General features: G+C 30.8%; 3 protein-coding genes across 3 annotated transcripts; 2 read left to right on the top strand and 1 right to left on the bottom strand.

The window, feature by feature from the left end:
- Positions 1-6,223: 6,223 nt before the first annotated feature.
- LOC130800843 (uncharacterized) lies at positions 6,224-8,008 on the bottom strand. Its single transcript, XM_057664548.1, has 2 exons — positions 7,545-8,008; positions 6,224-6,448 (listed from the first exon to the last, which is right to left on the bottom strand). The coding sequence occupies exons 1-2, from the start codon at positions 7,845-7,847 to the stop codon at positions 6,440-6,442; spliced, it is 312 nt and encodes a 103-aa protein (XP_057520531.1). The 5' UTR covers positions 7,848-8,008; the 3' UTR covers positions 6,224-6,439.
- Positions 8,009-14,115: 6,107 nt separating this feature from the next.
- Positions 14,116-15,324, top strand: LOC130800842 (uncharacterized). Its single transcript, XM_057664547.1, has 2 exons — positions 14,116-14,428; positions 15,100-15,324. The coding sequence occupies exons 1-2, from the start codon at positions 14,138-14,140 to the stop codon at positions 15,106-15,108; spliced, it is 300 nt and encodes a 99-aa protein (XP_057520530.1). The 5' UTR covers positions 14,116-14,137; the 3' UTR covers positions 15,109-15,324.
- A 3,189-nt stretch (positions 15,325-18,513) lies between these two features.
- On the top strand, positions 18,514-22,694 carry LOC130800839 (probable WRKY transcription factor 53). Its single transcript, XM_057664543.1, has 3 exons — positions 18,514-19,299; positions 19,389-19,514; positions 20,130-22,694. The coding sequence occupies exons 1-3, from the start codon at positions 18,980-18,982 to the stop codon at positions 20,770-20,772; spliced, it is 1,089 nt and encodes a 362-aa protein (XP_057520526.1). The 5' UTR covers positions 18,514-18,979; the 3' UTR covers positions 20,773-22,694.
- Positions 22,695-22,726: the final 32 nt, after the last annotated feature.

Here is a 22,726-nt window from a genome sequence, read left to right as displayed (position 1 = left end):
CAAAAACACAATATAAAAGAACAAACAACAATAAGGACAACACACTCAACAACAATTGGAAAATTTTTTTAAAAAATTACAGTGAATAATACAATATTTTGTTGATTTTCATACAATAATACCAATTATTAATTAACCATAATAATATCAACTTAAAGGGGTATTTTCTTAGAAAATCCCTAACATGTTAAAAATCAAACTAAAGTTTGTATTATTTTAGGAAAATACCTCCTAAGTTGGTATTATTTATGCTTAATCAATAGTTGGTATTATTACAGAGAAATTAACAAAAAGTTGTATTATTTACGGTAATTTTTCCAAAAATTTTGTATCTGAAGATTACCTTCTTGCATGGGTTGTAGGAATTATGGGATGAGTAATAGTTACTCTCTTGGTTCATGACATAACCGGAAGCCATCTGTCCACCTCCATGACCATGATGGAAGCCGTTTCCATGGTGGTGGCCCATCCCATGATGATGTCCCAGCCCGAGCTGGTGGCCCGTCCCATGCTGAAGGCCCATCCCGTATCCTGAATTGGCTTGGCCATAGTTGGAACACCCGCCTATCTGATGGTGACCCATACCATTTCCAAACCCAAGGTGGCTGTTATGGCCATTATGGCCCATGTGCCCCATTGAGTTGTAGGAGAATGCTTCGTTCTCAGCCTCAAAGTGGGAGCTCTCGTACCTGTAGGCCATCACGATTGGTGCTTTCGAAACTTGGTGCTTGATTTGGCTAGTTCAATGTTGAATGCGAGTGCAAATTGGTACACTTATATAGTGGCAGAATTATAGAGAAGAATCACTTTTATTTTCCCATATTTTTTTCCAAATAATTGATTCTTATTGCCAAACAAAATAAATTTCAAATCTTCTTGTCTTTACTTGCAAATCTCTCTAAATGCTGTGTTTGTTAGAGTATATAACATATTATGCCATTTTGGAGCCTCAAGTATAAGGTTAAGTTTCTGGTTGAGTTGGTTCTTTGGTATCAGAAGCCAATGTGACAAGAGGTCACGCGTTTGAATCTCAACCACCCCTTATTTAAAATTGGAATATTTAGCGCCAGATATAAAGAGAACCAGTGTTGCATCCACACTTCTAGCCTAAAGGGCTCTTGTATAAGAGGACGTGTTAGAATATATAACATATGATGAGGCTTTAATCATCAGCTTAAACATTCGGCTGAATTGGTTTCAATTTCTTATCACTCAAAAGTTTATGGTGATGACATCATCTATTGTCTGGTATAGATTCATGCCCAATTGCTCATAATTAAATAGCAATTATACTCATTGAAACAACTCTTTTGCAAGTATTGTGATTAGAATTTATTCTGGCACTAGTTTTTCTGGTCATTTTTGTGTTATTTTTAATGTCCGTGTATTTTTGAATCTTATGCTCAAACAGACTGAATTGCAAAAGCCTTCAAAAAAATTATTTGAATCTTATGCTCAAACAACTAAATAAATTTTTTGGTAAATGACTTAGCCAACAGCCAAAAATAATCTTTATCAACATCTCTATACCATTTGGCTTAGGCCTTTAACACTAGCTTTTCGGCTAATATTTCCAACTGGTCAAATCAGTCAATAATTCCGGCTAACAGCTATTTACCAAACAAGCCCTAAATCAAAGTGTTTCTTTCAAGGCTTCGAGTTTATCCTGCGAAAAAATAAAGTCCGTAAGCATCTTTCATGCGTCCTCCACTACTCCTAGAACAATTTCCCATGGTCTTTCGTCCATCAGCTGAATTGATCTCAATTCTTCCCAGAGCTATAGCTTTCTGATTCTATTTACAACTGCATTCCTAGAGCTGGAGTACTGGAAAGTATTATGCGTCCAAGAATTGCAATCTTTCTAGTAAGTGTCCGATTCAACTCATGTGACATTCTGGTTAACTTTTCTTGGTAATACTGGTTATTTGTGATTATTTTTGTTTGTTTGGTGAGTTACAACTTACAAGTGAGCAATGTGGTGTGCTTATATAGTTTCAACTTTATATAGATAAGTACACATGATTTAATAAGTCATATTTACTTTAGTCCTTTATAATAGCATACCAAAGAACTATAAATCTTTAGCTTCATCGAGATAATATTAATTCGAATTATTTAATGCTGTGTTTAGGGATGTTGATTTCATTTGAAAATGTGGATTTGGGTCAAATTTAGTGTTTGGCAAATAAAAAATTTTTAAATTTGGATTTGAGTCAAATCCACCAATGTTTTAGAAGCGGTTAAAAATAAGGATTTGAGAATGACTTCCCTAACCTTGTCATTCTCAAATTCTTTTATGAATTCATAATTGAAATCTACAATTGAAATGAAATACTTGTTTCCAAACGCAATTGATAAGTGCAATTATTTGCACTTATTCATATCATTTTATACTCCTTAATGATGATTATTGTTAGTAATTTCGTGTTTAGTTTGAAGATTTATGTTACTTTACCCATTTTGGTTATTCATGTTGATTTTGAGCGGATTTGATCGTTTTTAAGCATAATTCTTATGATTTTAATGATGACGGGGTTTACTAAGGAGATTATTTCTCGTTTGAAGATGTTTTACAATGAAGATGGGCAAAAGAGTTGAAAGGTGTTTAAAATGCAAAAGTTTTAAAGTGAAATTTGATACATGCTTACTCTTTTGGTCATAACTTTTGATAGAAAGATTGCATTAATGCAAGGTTTGCGGCATTGGAAACTAGACTTCAAAAGCTTTCCAACTGTAAATTATATGTTCAATTCTGACAACCGAGCAAGAAATGACGACCATTTGAATTTGCTGCAATTTTTCAGCACAAAACGCCGACTCGGCTTTTGTGGGAAAAAAGTTGCCGCTGAGTCGGCTGTAGGTTCAGGAATAGTATGTCTGTGTTTTCATCAAAAGCCGACTCGCTTTCCTGCTGAGGTCCTCCACCGCCGACTCAGCTTTTTCCTTTGACATGCAACGATTACGTTTTTTTAGCAGTTTTTATAAAAAGAGTTAGTTTCTCTTTTGTAAGTGGAAGTTTTTCCCCTTAGTTTTTCTGAGTTTTCTTTATTGTTCCTTTGTTATTCCATTATCTTTTATTGAGTAAAAACTCCATTGTTAAATTTAATTTCTTGCCATTTTCATTTATGTTATTTTCATTAGTAAGTTTACTTTGTTTACTGCTTTATCATTTACTTTTATGTAATGAGTCTATCTATTAATTTCATGTTTAGTATTTTGTTTGAGAGTTTATTTATTGTTTATTATGTGTTCTTTATTGTTATGTCTAGAGAGTAGTTTTCCTCTCTAGAGTTAGGGCATAAATCCTAATTCGAAGCATGGGATGACGTTTTATTGATTGATTGTGTGAATTTGAGTCTATAATTAAATCTATGCTTAATGAATCTCAGTTTAAATATCTTTATTAACCTTTTCAATAAAACGGAAGTTTGAGATTAGGATTAATTTAGGATTGAGATATATTTAAGTTAAATTCCTACTAGTTTAGCCAATAAAACAGAAGTTTGAGGACTAACACTAGTTTGGTCTTAAACCGATATTAATCAATAGAGCGGAAGTTTGAGATTAATTAGATCACATTTAATTATGTTAATGACTCAGTTTCATACATTCATGAGAGTGATCGACTCCCATATTAGAATTTGGGGATGCCCGACACCCTAGAATTTGTTATATCACTGTTATCTTCATATTAATTGTTGTTTTAGCTTTAGTTCTTGCATCTTAGTATTAGTTTCCCCATCATATCATTTTCTTAATCCGTGTCTTGTAATCATAAAACAAACAAAATGATTAACTCACCTCCTTGTGTTCGACTCGCGACTACACGTAAACCGGGCGCTTGCGTTTATCAAAATTTGCACCTTTAAGCAATCTTAGATAATTCTTTTGACTTAGGTCATTTTAACGAAAAAGGCTTGGAAATGCTACTCCTATTTGCCAAAAAATTACTATCTTTGGTTGTACATGCTATATTTCTTGTAGATGATACTTTTTTGTCTTATCAGCAAAAAGAATAATTTTGGTAAGCTTTAATTTACTGGCCAACTACAGAGAATTCAGAGGAGTGATCCAAGTTCAGATTATCTGTAATAGGCACTTGAAAAAGGAGTTGCGAAGAGCTGCACCCTTTGTTTCAGCTACAAGGAATCAGCACACTCCATCTAGAATGATTCCATACAACTCTTGCATTATACATCAGGTAACCAGTGAATCTTTGATTTCAAACTTATATTGTATTTAATGCTTACTTAGTGTATTCTTAATGCCTACTTTCAATAATCTCGGATGACGACCAATTCGTTTGCAAAACACAAATTTTTGTAAGAGATGGTTTCTATGAGAGACCATTTCTAACATTATATATTTTTAAAAAAATTATAAGGAGGCATTTAGAATTATGTAAGTAGACATTTAAGATATTAAAAGTAGACATTAAGAATACTGTAAGTAAGCATTAAGGATAATGTAAGTAGAGATTAGAATACGGTACGTAGATATTAATCTTTAATGGGTTAGATTTGAGATACATCTTTCAAAGATAGGATCTCTCAAGAGACTAGCTGTTTGCAAAAAGGGTATTAGTAGGCCAGAAAATGTTCTCAGAGGGGTTTAAGTAAGTTTCACAACCTTCAAAGGCTGTTTGTTTTTGTTTGACTAAATGTTTGAGAATTTTCATAACTAGGGATAAAGAGAAAGAAACACAACATTAAGGTTCTCCAAGGCAATAAGGTGCCCGTAAACAAATATTCACACTAGTGTAGTAATCTTTATCCGTCTCAAAATTAGATCGTTTCATACAAGAATTTGTATTGATTTTTGGTAAGTAATAAATTTTAATTTACCAAAACAATTATAGTGAAGTCTCACGATAGTAAAAATGTAAGTTAGAAAGTAGACTAATCCCGTAATGGACTACTATTTCACTCTTGCCATATTGAATGGTGATTTAGTGAACCATTGTTGAATCCTAGCCATTCACTTTCACCAACATTAATTACTATAATTAGTCATTCGGGTATAGCTTGTTAGATCCTATTCCCTCTCTTCCAAGATGATTTTTTATGAAAGGTATAAGAGTTGTGAAAATGTGATATTTAATGAAGATAGAGAATGAATTGTGTGAATGATATTAAAAGAGAGTTTAATTGTAGAATTGAGATTAAAAGAAGGTTGTGGGTGGCCATTTCTAAATAAAGAAATGATACAAAATGAGTATGGAAACTCAAAATAGAAGTTGATGCGCATTAAAGGAAACGGAGATAGTACATCTTAGATAACTAGAGAATTGACGTCACCTGGTTTCGTTAGTTTAGTTTTAAAAGCTCGCTTTGGCGTGCCTAAGGCTACCACCTTGGGCGGGTGATGTTCTAGACAAGACTTGAGTTGGGTGAGGTGATTTCTTGGCGCATTAATGGGTCTTTGGTATAGAATAAATAAGAGAATTAACTCAAAAAATCAGCATAGTAGGTGAGAGAGCACATTTACTCTGTGACCTCCATATTAGATGCCCATACAACCGATGTGGGACAAAGTCCCATAACCTTGTTATAGCCTCAAATCAATTCCATTACAGTCTTATATAGAGCATAAAACAAGGGCCTCAGTGTCTTATGGTCTTGGCCTTAAAGGAATAACCCATTTGATGAAGGCTCTATATATCCCCTTCTTCTTTTCGCCTTTATTTCTCCTCTTCTTTATAACATATTTGCTTTTATAAAGTAATTTATGAGGTTTTTAATTAGATTTTATGGACGTTAGGGCGCCTCACGCCATAAATCTACCATCTTCGCCTGGTGCAAATTATGCCTAATTCCCAGGCTCTAGGAATCTTTAGCGCCTTAAGGTGCTAAACTCCTCTTAAAACTAAGGTTAGTTGTCATGTGATAAAGTGTCGTTTATAATTTATCACTTAGAAATTGGTCTGCTATTTAGTTGGCGTGTTTGACCATTTGAAAGTTTTGATGGTTTTTATTGATTTTTAAGAGCTAGATAAACCGATAATTTAAAAAGATGTGTGGTAAATTAAGTATTGGTTATTAGCTATTTATTAGACAAAAACTTGGTAATAAACTTTCATTTTGACTTAAAGCCAACTTGGCTCAAAAACGTTTTACCACTTATTTTTTTGATTATTTCACCACCCAACAAGCCAAAAGTTAAAAGTCAACTAAAAATCATTAATCAAACAACTTATAGTCCTATTTTGTAGAACACAAAGATAAACACTAAAAATAAGACTATATTATAATAAGTTTGATAAAAGAACCAGAATACATCGTCAGCAAACATAGTATGGTTGTAGTACCAGACAGCAAAGCACACATCGTAACGAATTCCCGGAGAAACTAGCCTATATATCTAGATTCTACGGGTAAGTTTTATTCTATACTAATACCGTTGTTGCTGTCAGTTTTCTGGATAATTTGGGCACCAATCCTTAGTACCTCTGCACAACAAAAAAGAGACCAAAGTATAAGGCTAATTAGTTTATTAAATGATCAATATATAGATGCATATATAGGGTAATAGAAAACTGAAAACTTAAAACTAATGGCCTATATTTTAATATCACCATTGATTTTTTTCATGATATTGAAATAAACATATATTTAATTTTTTAGTTGATTTAATTTATTATTAACATGATCTTATAGATGTTAAATATGACAAAATATTATGGGTTGAATCTCATTTCCCTCAGTTCATGTGGTTGATTTCTTTAGCGTCAAGTATGAGACATGTTTGTGTTGCATCCACATATTAGCCCTTGGGGTTGTCATGATGGGAGCATGATAAAGTGTTAAAGCATACTAATATATACTCTCTCCATTTCACCATCTTTGTCCCATTTGGTTTGGACATATTTGTCTAAATAATTATTAAAACAATAATATCTTTAATTGGGCATAACTAAAAATTATAAAAAATTGATTTTAATAATCCTTGCGTTGAGACGAATCAAACAAGATCTCAATTAACTTTGTTTTAACTTATAGATTAAGGATAAAATACAAATTAAAAGTAAACTGTTAATAGTGTCAATAGACCAAATGGACAATGATGCTGAAACCTGTCAAAGAATTAACCAATTCAACTAAAAGTTTAAGTTTATACTTAAGGTCCTAGGATATGTTATTTACTCTAACAAAACCGAAGGAGTAATAGGATTCAATCTTAAGCTCAAACTTTTAGTTGATTTAGTTGAGTTAGTTCTTATATTTATCATTTATCACCTTAATTTTTATTGTAGTTTTAACTTTTTGCAGCATACATATATCATGTGAAAGACATGTAACCAAATAAATCAGTGGAACATACAAGAAAATCAGGGGAAGTTTTGAGTATGCTCAACATGTTCAACTATAAGGGCCTTGAAAAACTAGAGGCCATAATATTAAATTACGTAGTATATATTTAGTGTCTAAAAATACAAAATTTTTAGAAAAATATCATAATTTTTAAAATTGCACGAGCCTTTAAAATTTTTTCAATTTTTGCGAAGATAGAAAGATATATGCTAATTAAAAATTAAAAAGACATACCCTCTGCACGTAAGGGTCGTAGACACTGTCAACAATGCGTTCTTCCCTCCTCTCAATGATCTCAGCAGGCCTGCCATAGTGCTGGTGGCCGTGGTGGTGGTTGTGGCTGTGGCCGCCAGGGATGACCTCCTTCACAATCTCAGTAACAACATTCCCGACACCGCTGCGGTGGTGAGAGACACGGTTACCATACTCATCAAGCCTGTACTCAGCTTGGTAGCCACCATACGGGCCCTCACGGATGACCTCCCTCTCGGCCTCGTAGTAGTTGTTTCCGTAGGGGCGGTTGTAACCGTAATCCATTCTTATATAATTTCTTTTGGGGGGTTTTTACTACTTAGCTGATAGATTGTTTTGCTTAGCTTGAGTGAGAGGCAAGTTTAGCTATGCCCATGCATGTTACGCTTATATAGTGCTCTGTTTGGGAATATTTCGAGTCACTTGCGTTCTTGAGTATCATGAAGAGTCGGGTTTCAAGAGTGCTTTAATAAAATGACAATTATAGATCACTAAGTGGTCCAAGATTTTTTTCGTTCATCCGTGTAGTAATGATTTAATTTTTAAGAAAAATTATCGTAAATAATACAATTTTTTTGTTAATTTTCCTATAATTATATCAACTATTAATTAACTCTTTAATTATTGGTATTAGTGTAAGTAACTTATTAATTATTATTATTAGAGTTGCACAAGCTAAGGTTCAATTTGATTTGCTTTTAACACTAATTATGAAACATGGACAAAAGTTCGAACTCACTACGATTTCCATTTTTAGCAAACCATTAAAACTTTTGCTTTATAAGTAAAGCATCTTGTTAAATAATTTGTAAGAAACCATAGAAAAATAAGATAAGGAGGGCAAGATTATAGTTTAAACAGACAAAAATTAGTAAGGCTAAGTTCGAATATTAAACCTGATCTGATGTATATCAAAAATTAAACCTCTAACCACTAAGTCACATCTTTTTTTAATAATAGTTATATATTGTTTTAATTTTATATAATGACAAAAAAACTTAAACCTAGTTGACAATTCGCCATTCAACCTGATGATTTGTCTTTTTCATTTTTATAATAGGAATTTAATTTTTATTATTTATAAATAATTAATTTTTTCGTTCCATGTAGGATGGTCTCATACAAATTTATCCACGCATGCCTTTTATTGTTGGAATCTTTAATACTTTATTCATTTTGAAATACTTGCTACATTACAGCTATGGTCATTATTTATCGTTCAAATTTATTTTATATATTATGGTTAAGGTGTAAGAAAATATATAATCAAATGGGAAGTATAATAAAAAGGAAAAATTATTATGAAAATGTCTTAGTTTAATGGTTATGTAATACTCCCTCCTATTTACCTTATTTGTTCCATTTATCTTTTTTACACATGTCGAGACAATATTTTAACCTTTAAAATATCTTTTGTGCATAATTAAAAATTATAAAAAATTGATATTAATAATTTTTTTTAATTAATTTCTTAATAGCTTAGTTTTAGATTTAGTACATGAATAATTAATTTCCTTAAGATTAAAATCTACACGAAATATTTTAAAATAAATAACTTATTATTAAATGAGTTGTGTATATTCTTATTCACCAAAATAACTTAATTTTAATTATTATTTTCATTTTTCTTTCTTTTCGCCTATAATAACAATTTAGATTATTAATTTATTTCTTTAAAATTTAAATATCACGAAATTTCACAAAAAAAAATAATTTAAATGAAAAGAAAATACAGTAACACTAAAATACATTTTTTTTTCCAGAATTATTTATTTTTAACCCAATTTATAAATTTCCTAATTTTATGCGTTTTTTTAGCAAAAATTGAGAATTTGAGATGAATAAAATAAGATCTCACATGATTATATTTTAACTTATAGATTAAGAACAAATACAAATTAAAAATTATTAGTGAATAGTAACCAAAAGTAAATAGAACAATTAAGAAGAATAGGAGGGAGTAAAATACTTCTATATGGATAATATTCTTGATTATTATAAGAACAAATGTAAGAATTAAAAAGCTGTGTTTGAGCTCAGCTAGGTAATCATCATTGTCGAATCTAACTTTCTTTTTCTGGAGCAGTCCATCGATGCAAACTGTAATTTTTATTCGCCTTTGGAATACATTTCACATTTGTATATAAGTGGATGATAATTTATATTCCTCCCTTTTTCTAGAACGTTAGGGCTATTAGAATACCGCCATTTTGAATGGTAGTTTTAGGTGCCAAATCTACCCCAAATATCTAAATTCTCGGTCCAGATTGGGCCGGATCGAATTTATTTAGAAGGTGGGTTTTTTTTGCGGTTGTTTTTTTAGAGACGATCTCTCATAAAAATAACTGATTTATTTTTTTCAATTCAATTAAAAAATTAATTCAATAATTTTAGCTTTAATAAATTTTATGTATGTGTGAGAATTAAATTTTATTTCAGTTGAAATATATATCGCTTTTTTAAGGATTTGGTTATGAATGATTTTTGCTATCCTTCTCTCTTAACTCTCTTTTTTCCTTAGCGTATCATGTACTCATTAGAATGTGTATCTCTAAAAATGTGTATGTACAGGTACAGCATATGTATGGTTTGCTGGCTGAAGATGACATGATTCTACAAATCACTAAAATTAGAACTTGTTCCATACATACACTGTATCCAAGATCATGATAACTACTCTCACTAAATTTTGTCATTGTAAGAATCTTAAACAAGTGGATTTTGTTCCTCACTCTTTAGATTTTAAAGTGTTTTTGTATTGGAGGATTGAGTTTTATTTTATTCGTAGAATAAATATTACTTTTCAGAAAATATTTTTAGTGCGATTTTCATCTAATATTTTCGCTTTTCTTAGCCTGTCCAATAATTAAAAATGTTTTCATATTGACATTCATGACTCATGAGTATGTGTTGTGCATATGGATGAACAAAGTTTGATATAAACCACAAACCAAATCGGACCAAATTATAACTTATTAATTTTATTATTTGGTCTGGTCTACAGTCTGAACAGTTTGGTCTAGTTGTTTTCAAAAGTAATTACAGTTGGTCTTGTTCCCGTTTTTCATTTTTCAGCCCAGCTTAGACCGCAAATTCTATTATGATAGAAACCATAGTTTTTTTAGAAAAAAATAGGCTGGTACCTTGAGATTTCGAAATGTAGTTATTTTTATTGTAATATATATACTTGAATCATGTTGGTGTAATGAACAAATTATAAATTATTATATTTGGTAATTGTAGGTATGAAATATTTACATAAACACATATATTACTTCAGAAAATAGAAAAATATATCAAAACAAACCAAACCATCGTAAATGGTCTAATTTGGTCTAATTTAGAAGTTTAAATATTTTTGTCCAATCTGAAATATTTTCAAACCAAAATTTTTAATTTGATTTAATCCGAACACGCGAACAATGTGCACCCCCGGCCAGTTGTGCTGTAGGGGCCATATTTTATGCTTACTCTGTTTAAATGATAAAATTTTAATTGATTTTACACTTAAATATTAACTCTTTAGTTAATGAACAACAAGGATATAATATATGTTAATCAAGTTGAGAATATTAAAATTGACTCTAGTAGATATCAGTCAAAGTTTGACTTGGTATCGCTTGATTTAAGCTTGAATTCGTCCACAAATAATTACAAATCTAGTTGACAATATTGAAATCGAATCAATAAATTTGTATTCAAATCATATCAATATTTTAAGTTTCACATGGTGAGTAAAAAACAAAATTTATTTAAGTTAATCAAAATGGCTATCAACAAAACTTTTAAAATTACTTTAAATTCTTGAAGTGATAGATTGTCATTATGGAGAAAATTTTATCTGAAAAAATTATTTAAAACTTTTTATTTATTTTCCAACAATAATAATTTGATCGTTTAATTAATATTGAATAATCATTATCATACAATATACTAATTCATAAGCATTTTGTATCATGTGTCACTATTACAATGCATTTTATAAACATGTTGTGCTATGTGTCACTATTGCATATTACAAACATGTTGTGCCAAGTGTCCCACTTACAATGCAATTTTTAATGAAATGCAAATCATCAATGAAGAGTTTTATTTAAAGTGTTTGTAATTGTAATTTAACAATTTGGTAATGACATAAACTCCACAAATTCATACTAATATTAATAGATGAATATTAATCTAACCCACAAATTCATGTAAGACTAATTAATGTAAGATAATTATTTTTTAACACCTCCATCCACATTTTCAAATGTAATGTACTATAAAGTGAAAGTTTACTATAGAAGGCGATAAGTTTGAAAAATAAAGTTAAGAGTAATACATTAAAAGTAATTTATACAATCTTATCTTATCTTATATATTATAAATTCTCAATAAAAGACACTTTAAAGATACCCATAGTATGTAATATACAAACAAAACACACATATAACAACATTATATGGTATGATTGAAGATTTTTCAATTACTACTACATTCAATTTTTATCAAGAACATACAAGTTCACCATTTTTAGTATACCATCATTATTATCCTCATCATACCTAGTGTATCTCGCTCATAGGAACTATGAGTAGGGTATAGGGAGAGAAGGAAGGCGGCAACTCATATTCATAAAGGAAAGTGTGGTCAAAGAGTCCCTCGGCAATTTCAGTATACCTTTACGAGATTTAATTCAAGCATTTAATTTAAGAGGGAATATCTAATCATAAAATCTTTTCAAGTGTGTCACTATGATATCATAAGCATTTTATGTATTATGATGATCACATTTAATATAAATTGCTAATGCTTAAGCCTTAATTGATAATTATCATGCATAATCAAGAGGTGGTAAAAGGTTCTATATGAGGACATTGCTAAATTTTATCAAATGTCCAACATGTTATAAAGCAAATAATCTGTAAAAATTAAAAGTAAACTTCAACCATAAATAACACGGATATAAATATATAATCCTAGTATAATATGAATTGATAAAAATGGAGACATATGAAGAGTAAGAGGAGTATTGGATGGACGACTTTAGAGCAGAATTATAAGTTTGAAGTTTGGTGATCATTTAAGACTTTAAACATTATTCCGCATATATAGTTGATGCACTTCATATGCTCAATAATTAACTCTCCATGTTAAGAGAGATCAGTTCACTTAATTTAGCACTTTAATTAATGGATTTGTTCTGATATAAATAATTTCTACTCCTATTCGGTCTAAAGTCTAGGCTAATTAATATTAGAAGTCAAACTACTTTCAATTCAAGAAATCTGAATCAGACGTATAATCCCCTTTTATGACACTACCATTTCGTATTATTAATTGTGTTTGGAATGTTTTGATGTTCGATACAGTAACAGAGAAATTTAAACATGAATTTTTAAGTTAAAATATATTGATATAAAATTTTGTAAATTCATCTTTATTATTAAATTTTAAATAAATATATATATATATATATATATATATATATATATATATATATATATATATATATATATATATATATATATATATATATATATATATATATATATATATATATATATATATATATATATATATATATATATATATATATATATATATATATATATATATATATATATATATATATATATATATATATATATATATATATATATATATATATATATATATATATATATATATATATATATATATACTCATGTTTGAATTATACTTGAAAATGATAAAAAAATTAAATGTTAAAATATTGTAAAACGTAAGGCATAATACTTCTAGTTCCTTACAAATGTAGTATGGTATATGACTTAATAATTTACCATATTAAATCAAAGGCTTCTTAATTTATTAAGATACATATTAAGTGAACCAATCACATCTTCACTACTTATTAGTCAAATTAACAACATATAGAATTATTATGGTGATACTTCGGCTGAGCTTTAAAAAATTGATGATCTATTCATATTATTTTAATTCTTTCAAAGGGATTTCATTTGTTAAGTATTGCGCAGTTAAGCATGTAAAGTAAAGAGTAATCTAAGAATAGATGTCATTTTGGGAAGTTTTTTTTAAGTTCGCACGAATAAGGTTAAAGTGCGCTGCAAAAACATGTGTTGATTTGTGGGGCAGTCTAAAGTATTATAGGTAGTCACCGGCTATCCGATAAAGCCAGGATCCTTGGCCCAGGGTTACAATTATTTACATTTGAAATTGCCATCATTTTTTTATTGTAGGATAATAGGCTGGGAAGAGAAAGAGTTAGGTGAAAATCGAGACTCAAATTAAATACTTGTCGATTTGGTCTTAAAATTTAAAAAATGATTGTATAATTAAATTATTTTCATAATTGAAATTAAAAAGTAAATAGAGAACAAGAATCTGATATGATCTCAGTATAACATCTAATTAGCAACCTTAGTGTTGGTCTTTTTCAATATAAACAACGTAAGAAAATTCAACACGAAATCTAAGGTATTGATACCATAGCAAATCGACTACAAAATGAGCACAATTTAATTTGCACCTAACACTATAAAAGCACACCATGCAACGTACTTCTTTGCATTATTTAAACCAAAACAAATATGGCTTACAACATGAACAATCGTTCTTACGGAAACAACTACTACGAGGCTGAAAAGGAAGTTATACGTGAGAGCCCCTATGGCTCTTACTCTTCCGAGTACAATCGAGTCGACGAGTATGGCAACCGTGTCATGCACCCGGATGTTCGCTATGACCACCGTGGCGAGGTTATGGCCGAGGTTATACCTGGTCACCGCCACCGACACCACAGTGGTCATCCCGTCGAGGTCATCGAAAGGGTGGAAGAGCGCATTGTTGATAATGCCTATGATTCCTATAGGAGGAATATGGTATGATTAGCTTCCTAAAATTACAAATGGAAACATTTAATTATTTGAACTTGAGTCTTTTTTTAATCAAATTTGAGTCTAGTTTTGTTTTAAGGATATATAAATAGTGCTATTCTTTACTAAGCCCTTAATAATTACAAATTGTACAAATTCTAAAATGAGACGATCTCATGGTAATACTATCTCCATTAGATTGACTATGTATATTCAATTATTAAAGTTATCATTTATAATTTTAAAATGATCAATTAAAAAAATAAACTTATTATATGGATATGTCTCAAATGAGACGGTTTCATATAGACGAGCTACATTAATTAATATATGTAGGGCATAATTGGTAAATAATATTGAGGTAAAATCAATTTCAAGCTTCAACCAAGAATAAACAAAATATATATTGTATTTAATACCATTTTATATTATACTTGTAATGAATTTTGAAAATTTCTATATTTTTTATTTGAGTAATGATTTACTTCGCACAATTATATATTTTAATTCTTAAAATTAAACTTACAATGTGTCCACTTCACCACTAGCTTAATTTATGCATGAAATGGAAACGTTAATTATTTTTATATTCTTTTCTCTATAGTTTTTCCTTTTGGTGTAAATAATTTTTCCTCGGAGTATACAAATAACTGATATTTGTTTTAATTTTTTTGCAGAATTACTAAGCGATTATGAGAACTACATCTAATTAATACGAGGATTAAGAAGAATAAGACTTCCCTGATTGGCCTTGTAGACATTAGACATGACCTTGTTGCTACTTGCTGCTATATATGGATATGCATGCTATCTTGTACTAAAATTCTAGATTCTTCATAAAAGTACTTTATGTTTGATTGTAATTGTAGTATATAATAATATGATAATAGTATACTTTAATACTTCTTATGCTTCAAAATTTTCTCATATATGTTAATTGATATATTTTGCAAGGATTATGATGAATTTAAGGTTTATAAGCATTTGATGTTATTGAAACGACCTTTTTAATAGGGGAAACGAGAATTAAATTTCATCTCAGTTGATAAAATAATAGATTTGATTTTCAATTAATTTTTTATTTTCCTCAGTCTACCATGTATCTAGAAGTGTTCATTCGGGTAATCGGGTCGGTTTCGGACGTGTGTCATTCGATTCGGTTGTATTTCAGATCGGTTATATTTCGATGCGTGTTGCGACAGGTCATACTCGAGTCGGTCGATTAGTCACGATTTGGTTGAAGATCGGTTATTCGAGCTATCGGGTTAGCATCAATTCGGTGTCGGTTGAAGTTCCTGTCGAGTTTCAATCGGTCTCGGGTTGTCATCGGTTAATAATTGGTTCGGTTTTACCGGATTCAGATCAGGTTCGGGTATTTTTCAAGTAGAATTCGGCAACGAATTGTGAATTACTAATTGCCATTGATCGAGTCAGTATCAGATTAAGTTGTTAGTCATTTTTTAATTGATGATAAGGTTCATTTATTTAAAGCAAAATAGTGAAAATGCAAATCAATTAGTGATCATTATTACATTGTTACTTTTACTTGTTTGACCGGAAATTAAAATTATAAAGTTCTATCAATTTTCATATAATTTAATTAAAAGTAGTTAATAAACATTGACCATTGATTATTAACTCTAAATATATGAAACCATGTATTTATAAAATTTATTTTATTAAAATATTTATGACTTTATTAGAATAACTAATAAGATGATTGAATATGAGTCAATCATATTTCTATGAAAAAATTGGCTCAGGTTTACAACAGTTCGATCTAAACTTCGTTCGGGTTAAGTCGGTTTTAGCCGGATCGAGTTCGGTTTTGAGCATGATTCGGGTCGGATATTACTGGGGTCAGTCACTATTAAGTTCGGGTAATCTCGGTTAATAGTTACGTGTCAGTTAGAAAAATCGATTACAGCTCGGGTTCAGTTTTCTCATTTTCGGCTGTCAACCGACTCGGGTATAGCTTCGGGTCGGCTGATATCGGTTCGATAAACCTAAAAAAGAAACACATTTTCAGATAGGTTTACTTTCAATTTCGGATCGAATTTTAGGGTCGGGTCACTTTTGAACAACTCTACATGTATCCCACCTAAAGTATGAGGAAACATAAAAACACATTCAATATAAATCAAGATTATGTTTAATTACATATAAAATTAAACACAAATAAATACACAATTTGTAATTTTTTTGGTGTAAAGGTAATAGTATTAATTATATTAAAACTGTACACAAAAAGTTTCGCCCTGCGGGCTTCAAACCCAATAATGCTAATGCATCTTTTACCTCCATTAAGCCACCTTTTAGGAAGGGTACAGAGTGGAGGAGCAATCATTTGCAGCACTATCTCGGTACTAGCAAAATCAACTGAATCAATCTAGCTACTAGCTATACCCCCATTCCTGGGCAAATACGTTCTGCCTATTACAAACCAAGCAGAACATAGTTAACAATTTGTAATTTTACGCTTAAAAAATTGATTAACTCTACTTAGATTTTTTAAGGGGAAACTCTAGTTAGGTTATTACAAGCACAATAGGTTCCTTTATTTGAACAGTTTCACTCAAGTCTTTTATTATTTTAGAAAGACGGAGGACAATGAAGGAAATTTTGTTCATTTTAACTTTAATCTTCTAGAATCCAAGGACCAGAAGTCAAAGAAACAATGAATGATAGGCTTGGAAAGGTGGAAAGAATGAGGAATTTTTTAGGATCTAGGAGAAGACCTGTAAATCATAGGCGTAGAATACAAAACCACTATTCACTATGAGATGAAGTACTAGATTTATCTTTAAAAAAAATAAAAAAAAAAATAAAAAAAAAAACTAGGTTGAGTATAATTAACACAAATATTTTATTTCTTCAGTTCCATTATGAGTATTAGCAATTGATAGTAATATTTCTTCATATAACATGTTAAATGTCGCTATCAGTTACAAGATTTCACAATAAAAATAATATACAAATACCATTAACTTGGCTAATCGACTTTGAGTTGAGTTATCTTCGATCGATCTCATTTTTGTTCTATTAGATTCATATCCACACAGTGAGTCAAATGTGGAGTATTTTTTATTTTTAAATAATGCTTTATATTTTTGTTTTATAAAATTAATTATTTATATAGCTAGGTACTAACAAAAATTTTAAGGCTATTAACAAGAATATATTATTCCAGCATGGAGTATACAAAACTTGATTAAAAATATAATAAAACAGGACTCAAAAATATAAAACTAAACTCAAAATACTAACCAAGATATTTAAACGGGTCCATCAAAATACAATTAGATTTGACTAAAACTTTCAAACATTTTAAAATTGAATTATTTTTACAACATAGAACCCACTAAATATTACTCGCCCGATTCTTTTCAGTTATCTCATTTAGTTTTTTTTATACTATTCATCGATTACTCTTAATTTGTATTTTATTTTTAATCTAGACGTTAAAATATAATCATGTAAAATCTTATTTGATTCGTGTCAATGTAAATTTTATTAATATTAAATTTTTATAATTTTTAATTATGCACAATTAAAGATATTTAGAATTGAATTAGTGCATTAGATAGTTACCAAAACTAAATAGGACAACTGAAAAGAATCGGAAAAAAGTATTTCAAATCAATTTTAAGTCGAATCAAAATTAACATTTATCACTAATTATAATCCTTAGAATCATCTATTTAAGAAGAAAAAAGCCCTTTTCAACATAGTAAATATCTTCAATTTAATAGGTCATAGGTAAATCCTATAGATCCTTTTAATTATGGAAGAGTAGAAAAAAAAATAAATAATAATTAAAATTTGATTATACATAAAAAGCACTTGAAAAAATCCTAATCATTGGCAAAAACGTGAGAAAATTCCAGTAAAATGAAAAAAAGACGCGGAAACATAAGTTTGAACGAGTCCAACTAAGCAAAGGTTGAATTGGTCAACAGTCTCAAATAGTCAAATTCAAAACTTGGTATTTTTTTGTATTTTCCATTTCTTGTCATATTACTCTTATTATTTTGTATTGACCAAAGACTTGTCTTAATATTAGAATTAGAATTAGAATTACAAATACTCCTATCGTTTAGTCAAAAACTCGCTTTTTCATCCAAACTCATTCTCTATTCTTATAAGTACTTTAAAAACCCAACCTAAAGCATTCTAAAACAACACAAACCCATCAACACTTTGCACTTGCATTCACTTTATTTCTCTTCTCTTAACTTAATTCATTTTTGTAACACTTAACTTCCACTTTGTTTCTAGCTGTTTTTCGGGTTTTCGTTATTTTCTTCGAGTTCATTACGTTGTATGTAGTACAACAAAAGAACATGCAACCTACATAAAGAGAAGAACAAAACGATCATAACTAAATTAATATTTGACGAGAATATTTGGTGTATAGTTCGAGATCAGGGGTGTAAGAAGGATTTATTGCTACTACCCTCTTGTCTGTAGAGATTCTTTAGCCTACCTCTGAATAAAAAAACGCTGGTGGTTTGGTTTTTTGGGTTTAAAAATTACGCGAAGAAGTGAAAGAAGATAATGGAGTTCAATTGTGCAAACAGTAATCAGCAAGAATCATTGATCAGCGAGTTAACCCAAGGGTTTCAGCTAGCAACAAAGCTAAAAGATCAAATGAGTGCAGAAATAGGCGAAACTCGAGGGATGTTAGCAGAAAGGATATATTCTTGCTTTCAGAGAGCTTTGTTGATTCTACAATGGGGTGGTGGGTCGAGGGAAACGTTTAAGCATAACTTGGTAGGATCAAGTACGATGCCTGAATCGCCTCTTTCGGTCATTGGAAGTCCTAAGAGTGAAGATTTCAGCCCCGGGAATCATACTCCAAAAGACAGCAGAAAGAGGTAAGTTTTTGAGCCCTGGGTGTCAAAGATGTGTAGATTTCCTGGTTTTTCAGAGGAAGTTTCTAACGGTTTTGGGACACTATTTGCAGAAAGATGTTGCCAACATGGACTGCTCAAAAACGAGCAAGCTCTGAGGCAGGCGAAGGAGTGCCTGAGGATGGTTTTAGCTGGAGGAAATATGGCCAGAAGGATATCTTAGGAGCCAAAAACCCTAGGTAAGCTTTCAACTTACTTACCTACCAAGATAAGACCAATATAGTAAATTCCCAACAAAATGAAACATTAGATCATCATACAATTTAGTCAGAAGAATGTTTACCATGTCCTAAAAAGGCCAAAAAGTACAGCACAGCATAATCTTATATGGACAACAGGAAATTTGGGCCCGAGTCTGCCTAGGTCACGTCCCGGATCATTTGATTAAAAACCATATTAATATTGAATTGAATAACATATCACACAAGAAATAGCAGTTGAGCTGGTTCAACACACATGTAGAGGTGGTGTTCGGTCTATCCTATACTAGTATCCTGGATTTCCCATTTTAGACCATTAAAACCTTAAGGGAAATTTCATCTAATCCTTGTACTTAGAAACTGAAATCAATAGACTTTTTCCAAGAGTCAAACTATATATTAAATGAGAGAAAAGTATATCCACAAAAGAGACAGGAAAATTAGGTCCACAGACAGTTGACTTAAAATGTAAATCATATAGACATAATGTTTGAAAAGGTATCTCAAATCCCCAATAATCAGCTAAACATCTCATAATAAATTTTTCAACTACCAAGTGATCATAAATTAACAGCAAGATTTTCACATTTACAGGAGCTACTATAGATGCACGTACCGTAACATTCAAGGCTGTGTCGCAACCAAGCAAGTACAACGAAACGATGAAGATCCCATGATATTCGACATCACGTACAAAGGAAAACATACTTGTACGCTGACCCCACGTTCGAAATCTGCACCAACATCACCACAAAAACAAGTATCCGAAAAACAGAACAATTTTCCTGTCACACAGTATCAGCAGCAGCAGCAGCCTGATCTGCTGCTGAATTTTCAGACGGGCCTAAAAGTCGAAATTCAAAATCTTGATAATCAAGATACGGGGTTCATATTTCCTACAAGTGAGCTGACGTATGAAAACTATTTGTTCATGCCATCAACACTCGATGACAGTCAACTCTATAACGGTTATGCTCAAACGATTATGCCATCACCGGCCACCTCAGAGTCAACCTATTTCTCGACATCCCCCTGCAATATAAGTGCCTTTGGCGGGATTCATTGTGGACATCATTCTGAATCAGATATCGGAGAGATAATTTCGGCTGCTACTTCAGGAACTAACTCACCGATTATGGGCATTGATTTCCCATCAAATCTATATGAAGTATGCAATCCCTATTTCCCATTTGATAATCAAGCATTCACCAATACTTTCTCTCAGACTAAAGAATAGTCATCAACTAATAGAAAACAGTCCAACAAATCCTACAAATGATAGTTTACAGGAAGTGCCAAGAGTATATAACATATTATGGGCCCTCAATCATCAGCTTAAGCTTTTGGTTGAGACCCCAGAATATATTATATACTCTAACAAGAAGTTCAATTTTGCTTTAGTATCTAACTAGACAAGGCACGCAAGGAGAGTAAACAATAAAACTTTTATTCAAGTGTATATTTTTTATAAATAGCATCTAGAAAAGGAAAGAAGTAATATGTCTAATACTAGTATACAAACTAGAGGAATAGAGTTAGTCTTGTCTCTAGTATGCAAGGGATCAGTGGTACAAGCAAACAGATTCATGCATAGTAGAAAGTAACTTTGTTTTTTTGTTTGTTTGTTTTTTCGCCTTGCAAGTTATCAATGTATTTTGTTTTTTCGTTTGTTTGTTTTTTCGCCTTGCAATTTATCAATGTATTCCAACACTCTCCAACTTAATTAAATAGAGCGAATATTTCTCCCTAAAACTTAACTTAGTTTGCATTTAATGTGTTTGGCAAATGACTTTTTAGTTGCTTTTTGGTTGGTCAGAGCCAAAACAAATGTTTAATAAATGTTTTTCAAGCTAGTTAAAATTTTGATTTTTAAGCCAGAACTAGAAAGCTACAATGAGTAGATTTTTCATTGACTTTTGGCTTTTGTTTTTTTAACCCACTTTTCTCTAACAAATAACCAATAACCAACAATTAATTTTTATCAAATAGCTTCATAATAACCAATCGACAACTCCAGACAATAGTCATTTGCTGAACAAATTCATTAGCTTATTAACTAAGACTGCCGATGTCTAGTTAAATTTACAAAGCATTCCCTCTACTGTCTCCTTCTATCCGCATACTCGCATAGTGATTACATACTTACTCCATTAACACCCAAAAAAAGGAGAAACGCTTAAAATCCTAGAGGAAGTGTAAATGTGGAACTTTGGAAGAATTAAATCAATGTAAAATTATGGATGAATTTTCTATCATATCCCAAGTTGAGAAGAGGATGGGAAGTACAATCCTTCCAAAATAATTTGGAGGAATCAAGGTGGATGAAGAGGAGTGGGTCAATGTCATAGTTGTTCCAAGGTTAATACAAACACATCGTCGATTTGATATTGCAACAACGAAAGTTGACACAAAGATTAAGGACTGGAAGAGCCATTTAAATTGTGTAGATGGTATTAAAGAGTGAATAAATGTGTGGGTGAGAATTAAAGAAAATAGCAGGAACATTACCTTAAAAGAAAATGTGGCAAAGTAAAAGGTATAAAACTAAAAACGAAAGCGTAGCAATTTCAATTAGACATTAAGGAATATTATAACAACGAGAATAAGCTCTACAATACAACCCTCGTGAAGAGTTCCCTTTGCCATGCATGAAGGAAAGCAAGCCAAGAAGCCTACGCAGGGATTAAATATGGTTAGATTTAGTGTCACATGATTCGCTAATCTCTCACGAATCGTAAATCGAAAAAAAGTGAATTATGGTTGGTTTGGACTATTTTGGGGCATTTTTTTGCGAATTGCGAATTTATACGGCAAATTAATTCGCAAATTATGTTACATTAATTAGGCTTTTAGTACCAATGCATAGACACATAAAAAATTAAAAACAAGCAAGACTCAAAATAAAGACAATGAAAATTTTCATGGAACCCTAAAAGGAGACAAGAAAAAATCATGGTCAAATTAAGAATGGTCTCTTCTCTTGTACGTACAATATAGACCCAAGTAGGAAAAGAACAAAGGAATCAGTCATCAGACTAAATTTGAAAGAATTTCCAATCATGGCATGGGAAAGGAGACTAGATAATGTTTATATAGTCTACCAACTTTTCATCCCCACCTAAAATCTAACTACCAAAGGGATTCAACTCTAGTAAACAGGTTGAAATACAGACAAGCATCCAAATTTGTTA

Source organism: Amaranthus tricolor, chromosome 15 (assembly GCF_026212465.1).
Source record: "Amaranthus tricolor cultivar Red isolate AtriRed21 chromosome 15, ASM2621246v1, whole genome shotgun sequence".
Taxonomy (NCBI): Eukaryota; Viridiplantae; Streptophyta; class Magnoliopsida; order Caryophyllales; family Amaranthaceae; genus Amaranthus; species Amaranthus tricolor.
The sequence above is the reverse complement of the archived record's forward strand: the minus strand, read 5'-3'. Positions and strand labels throughout refer to the sequence as shown.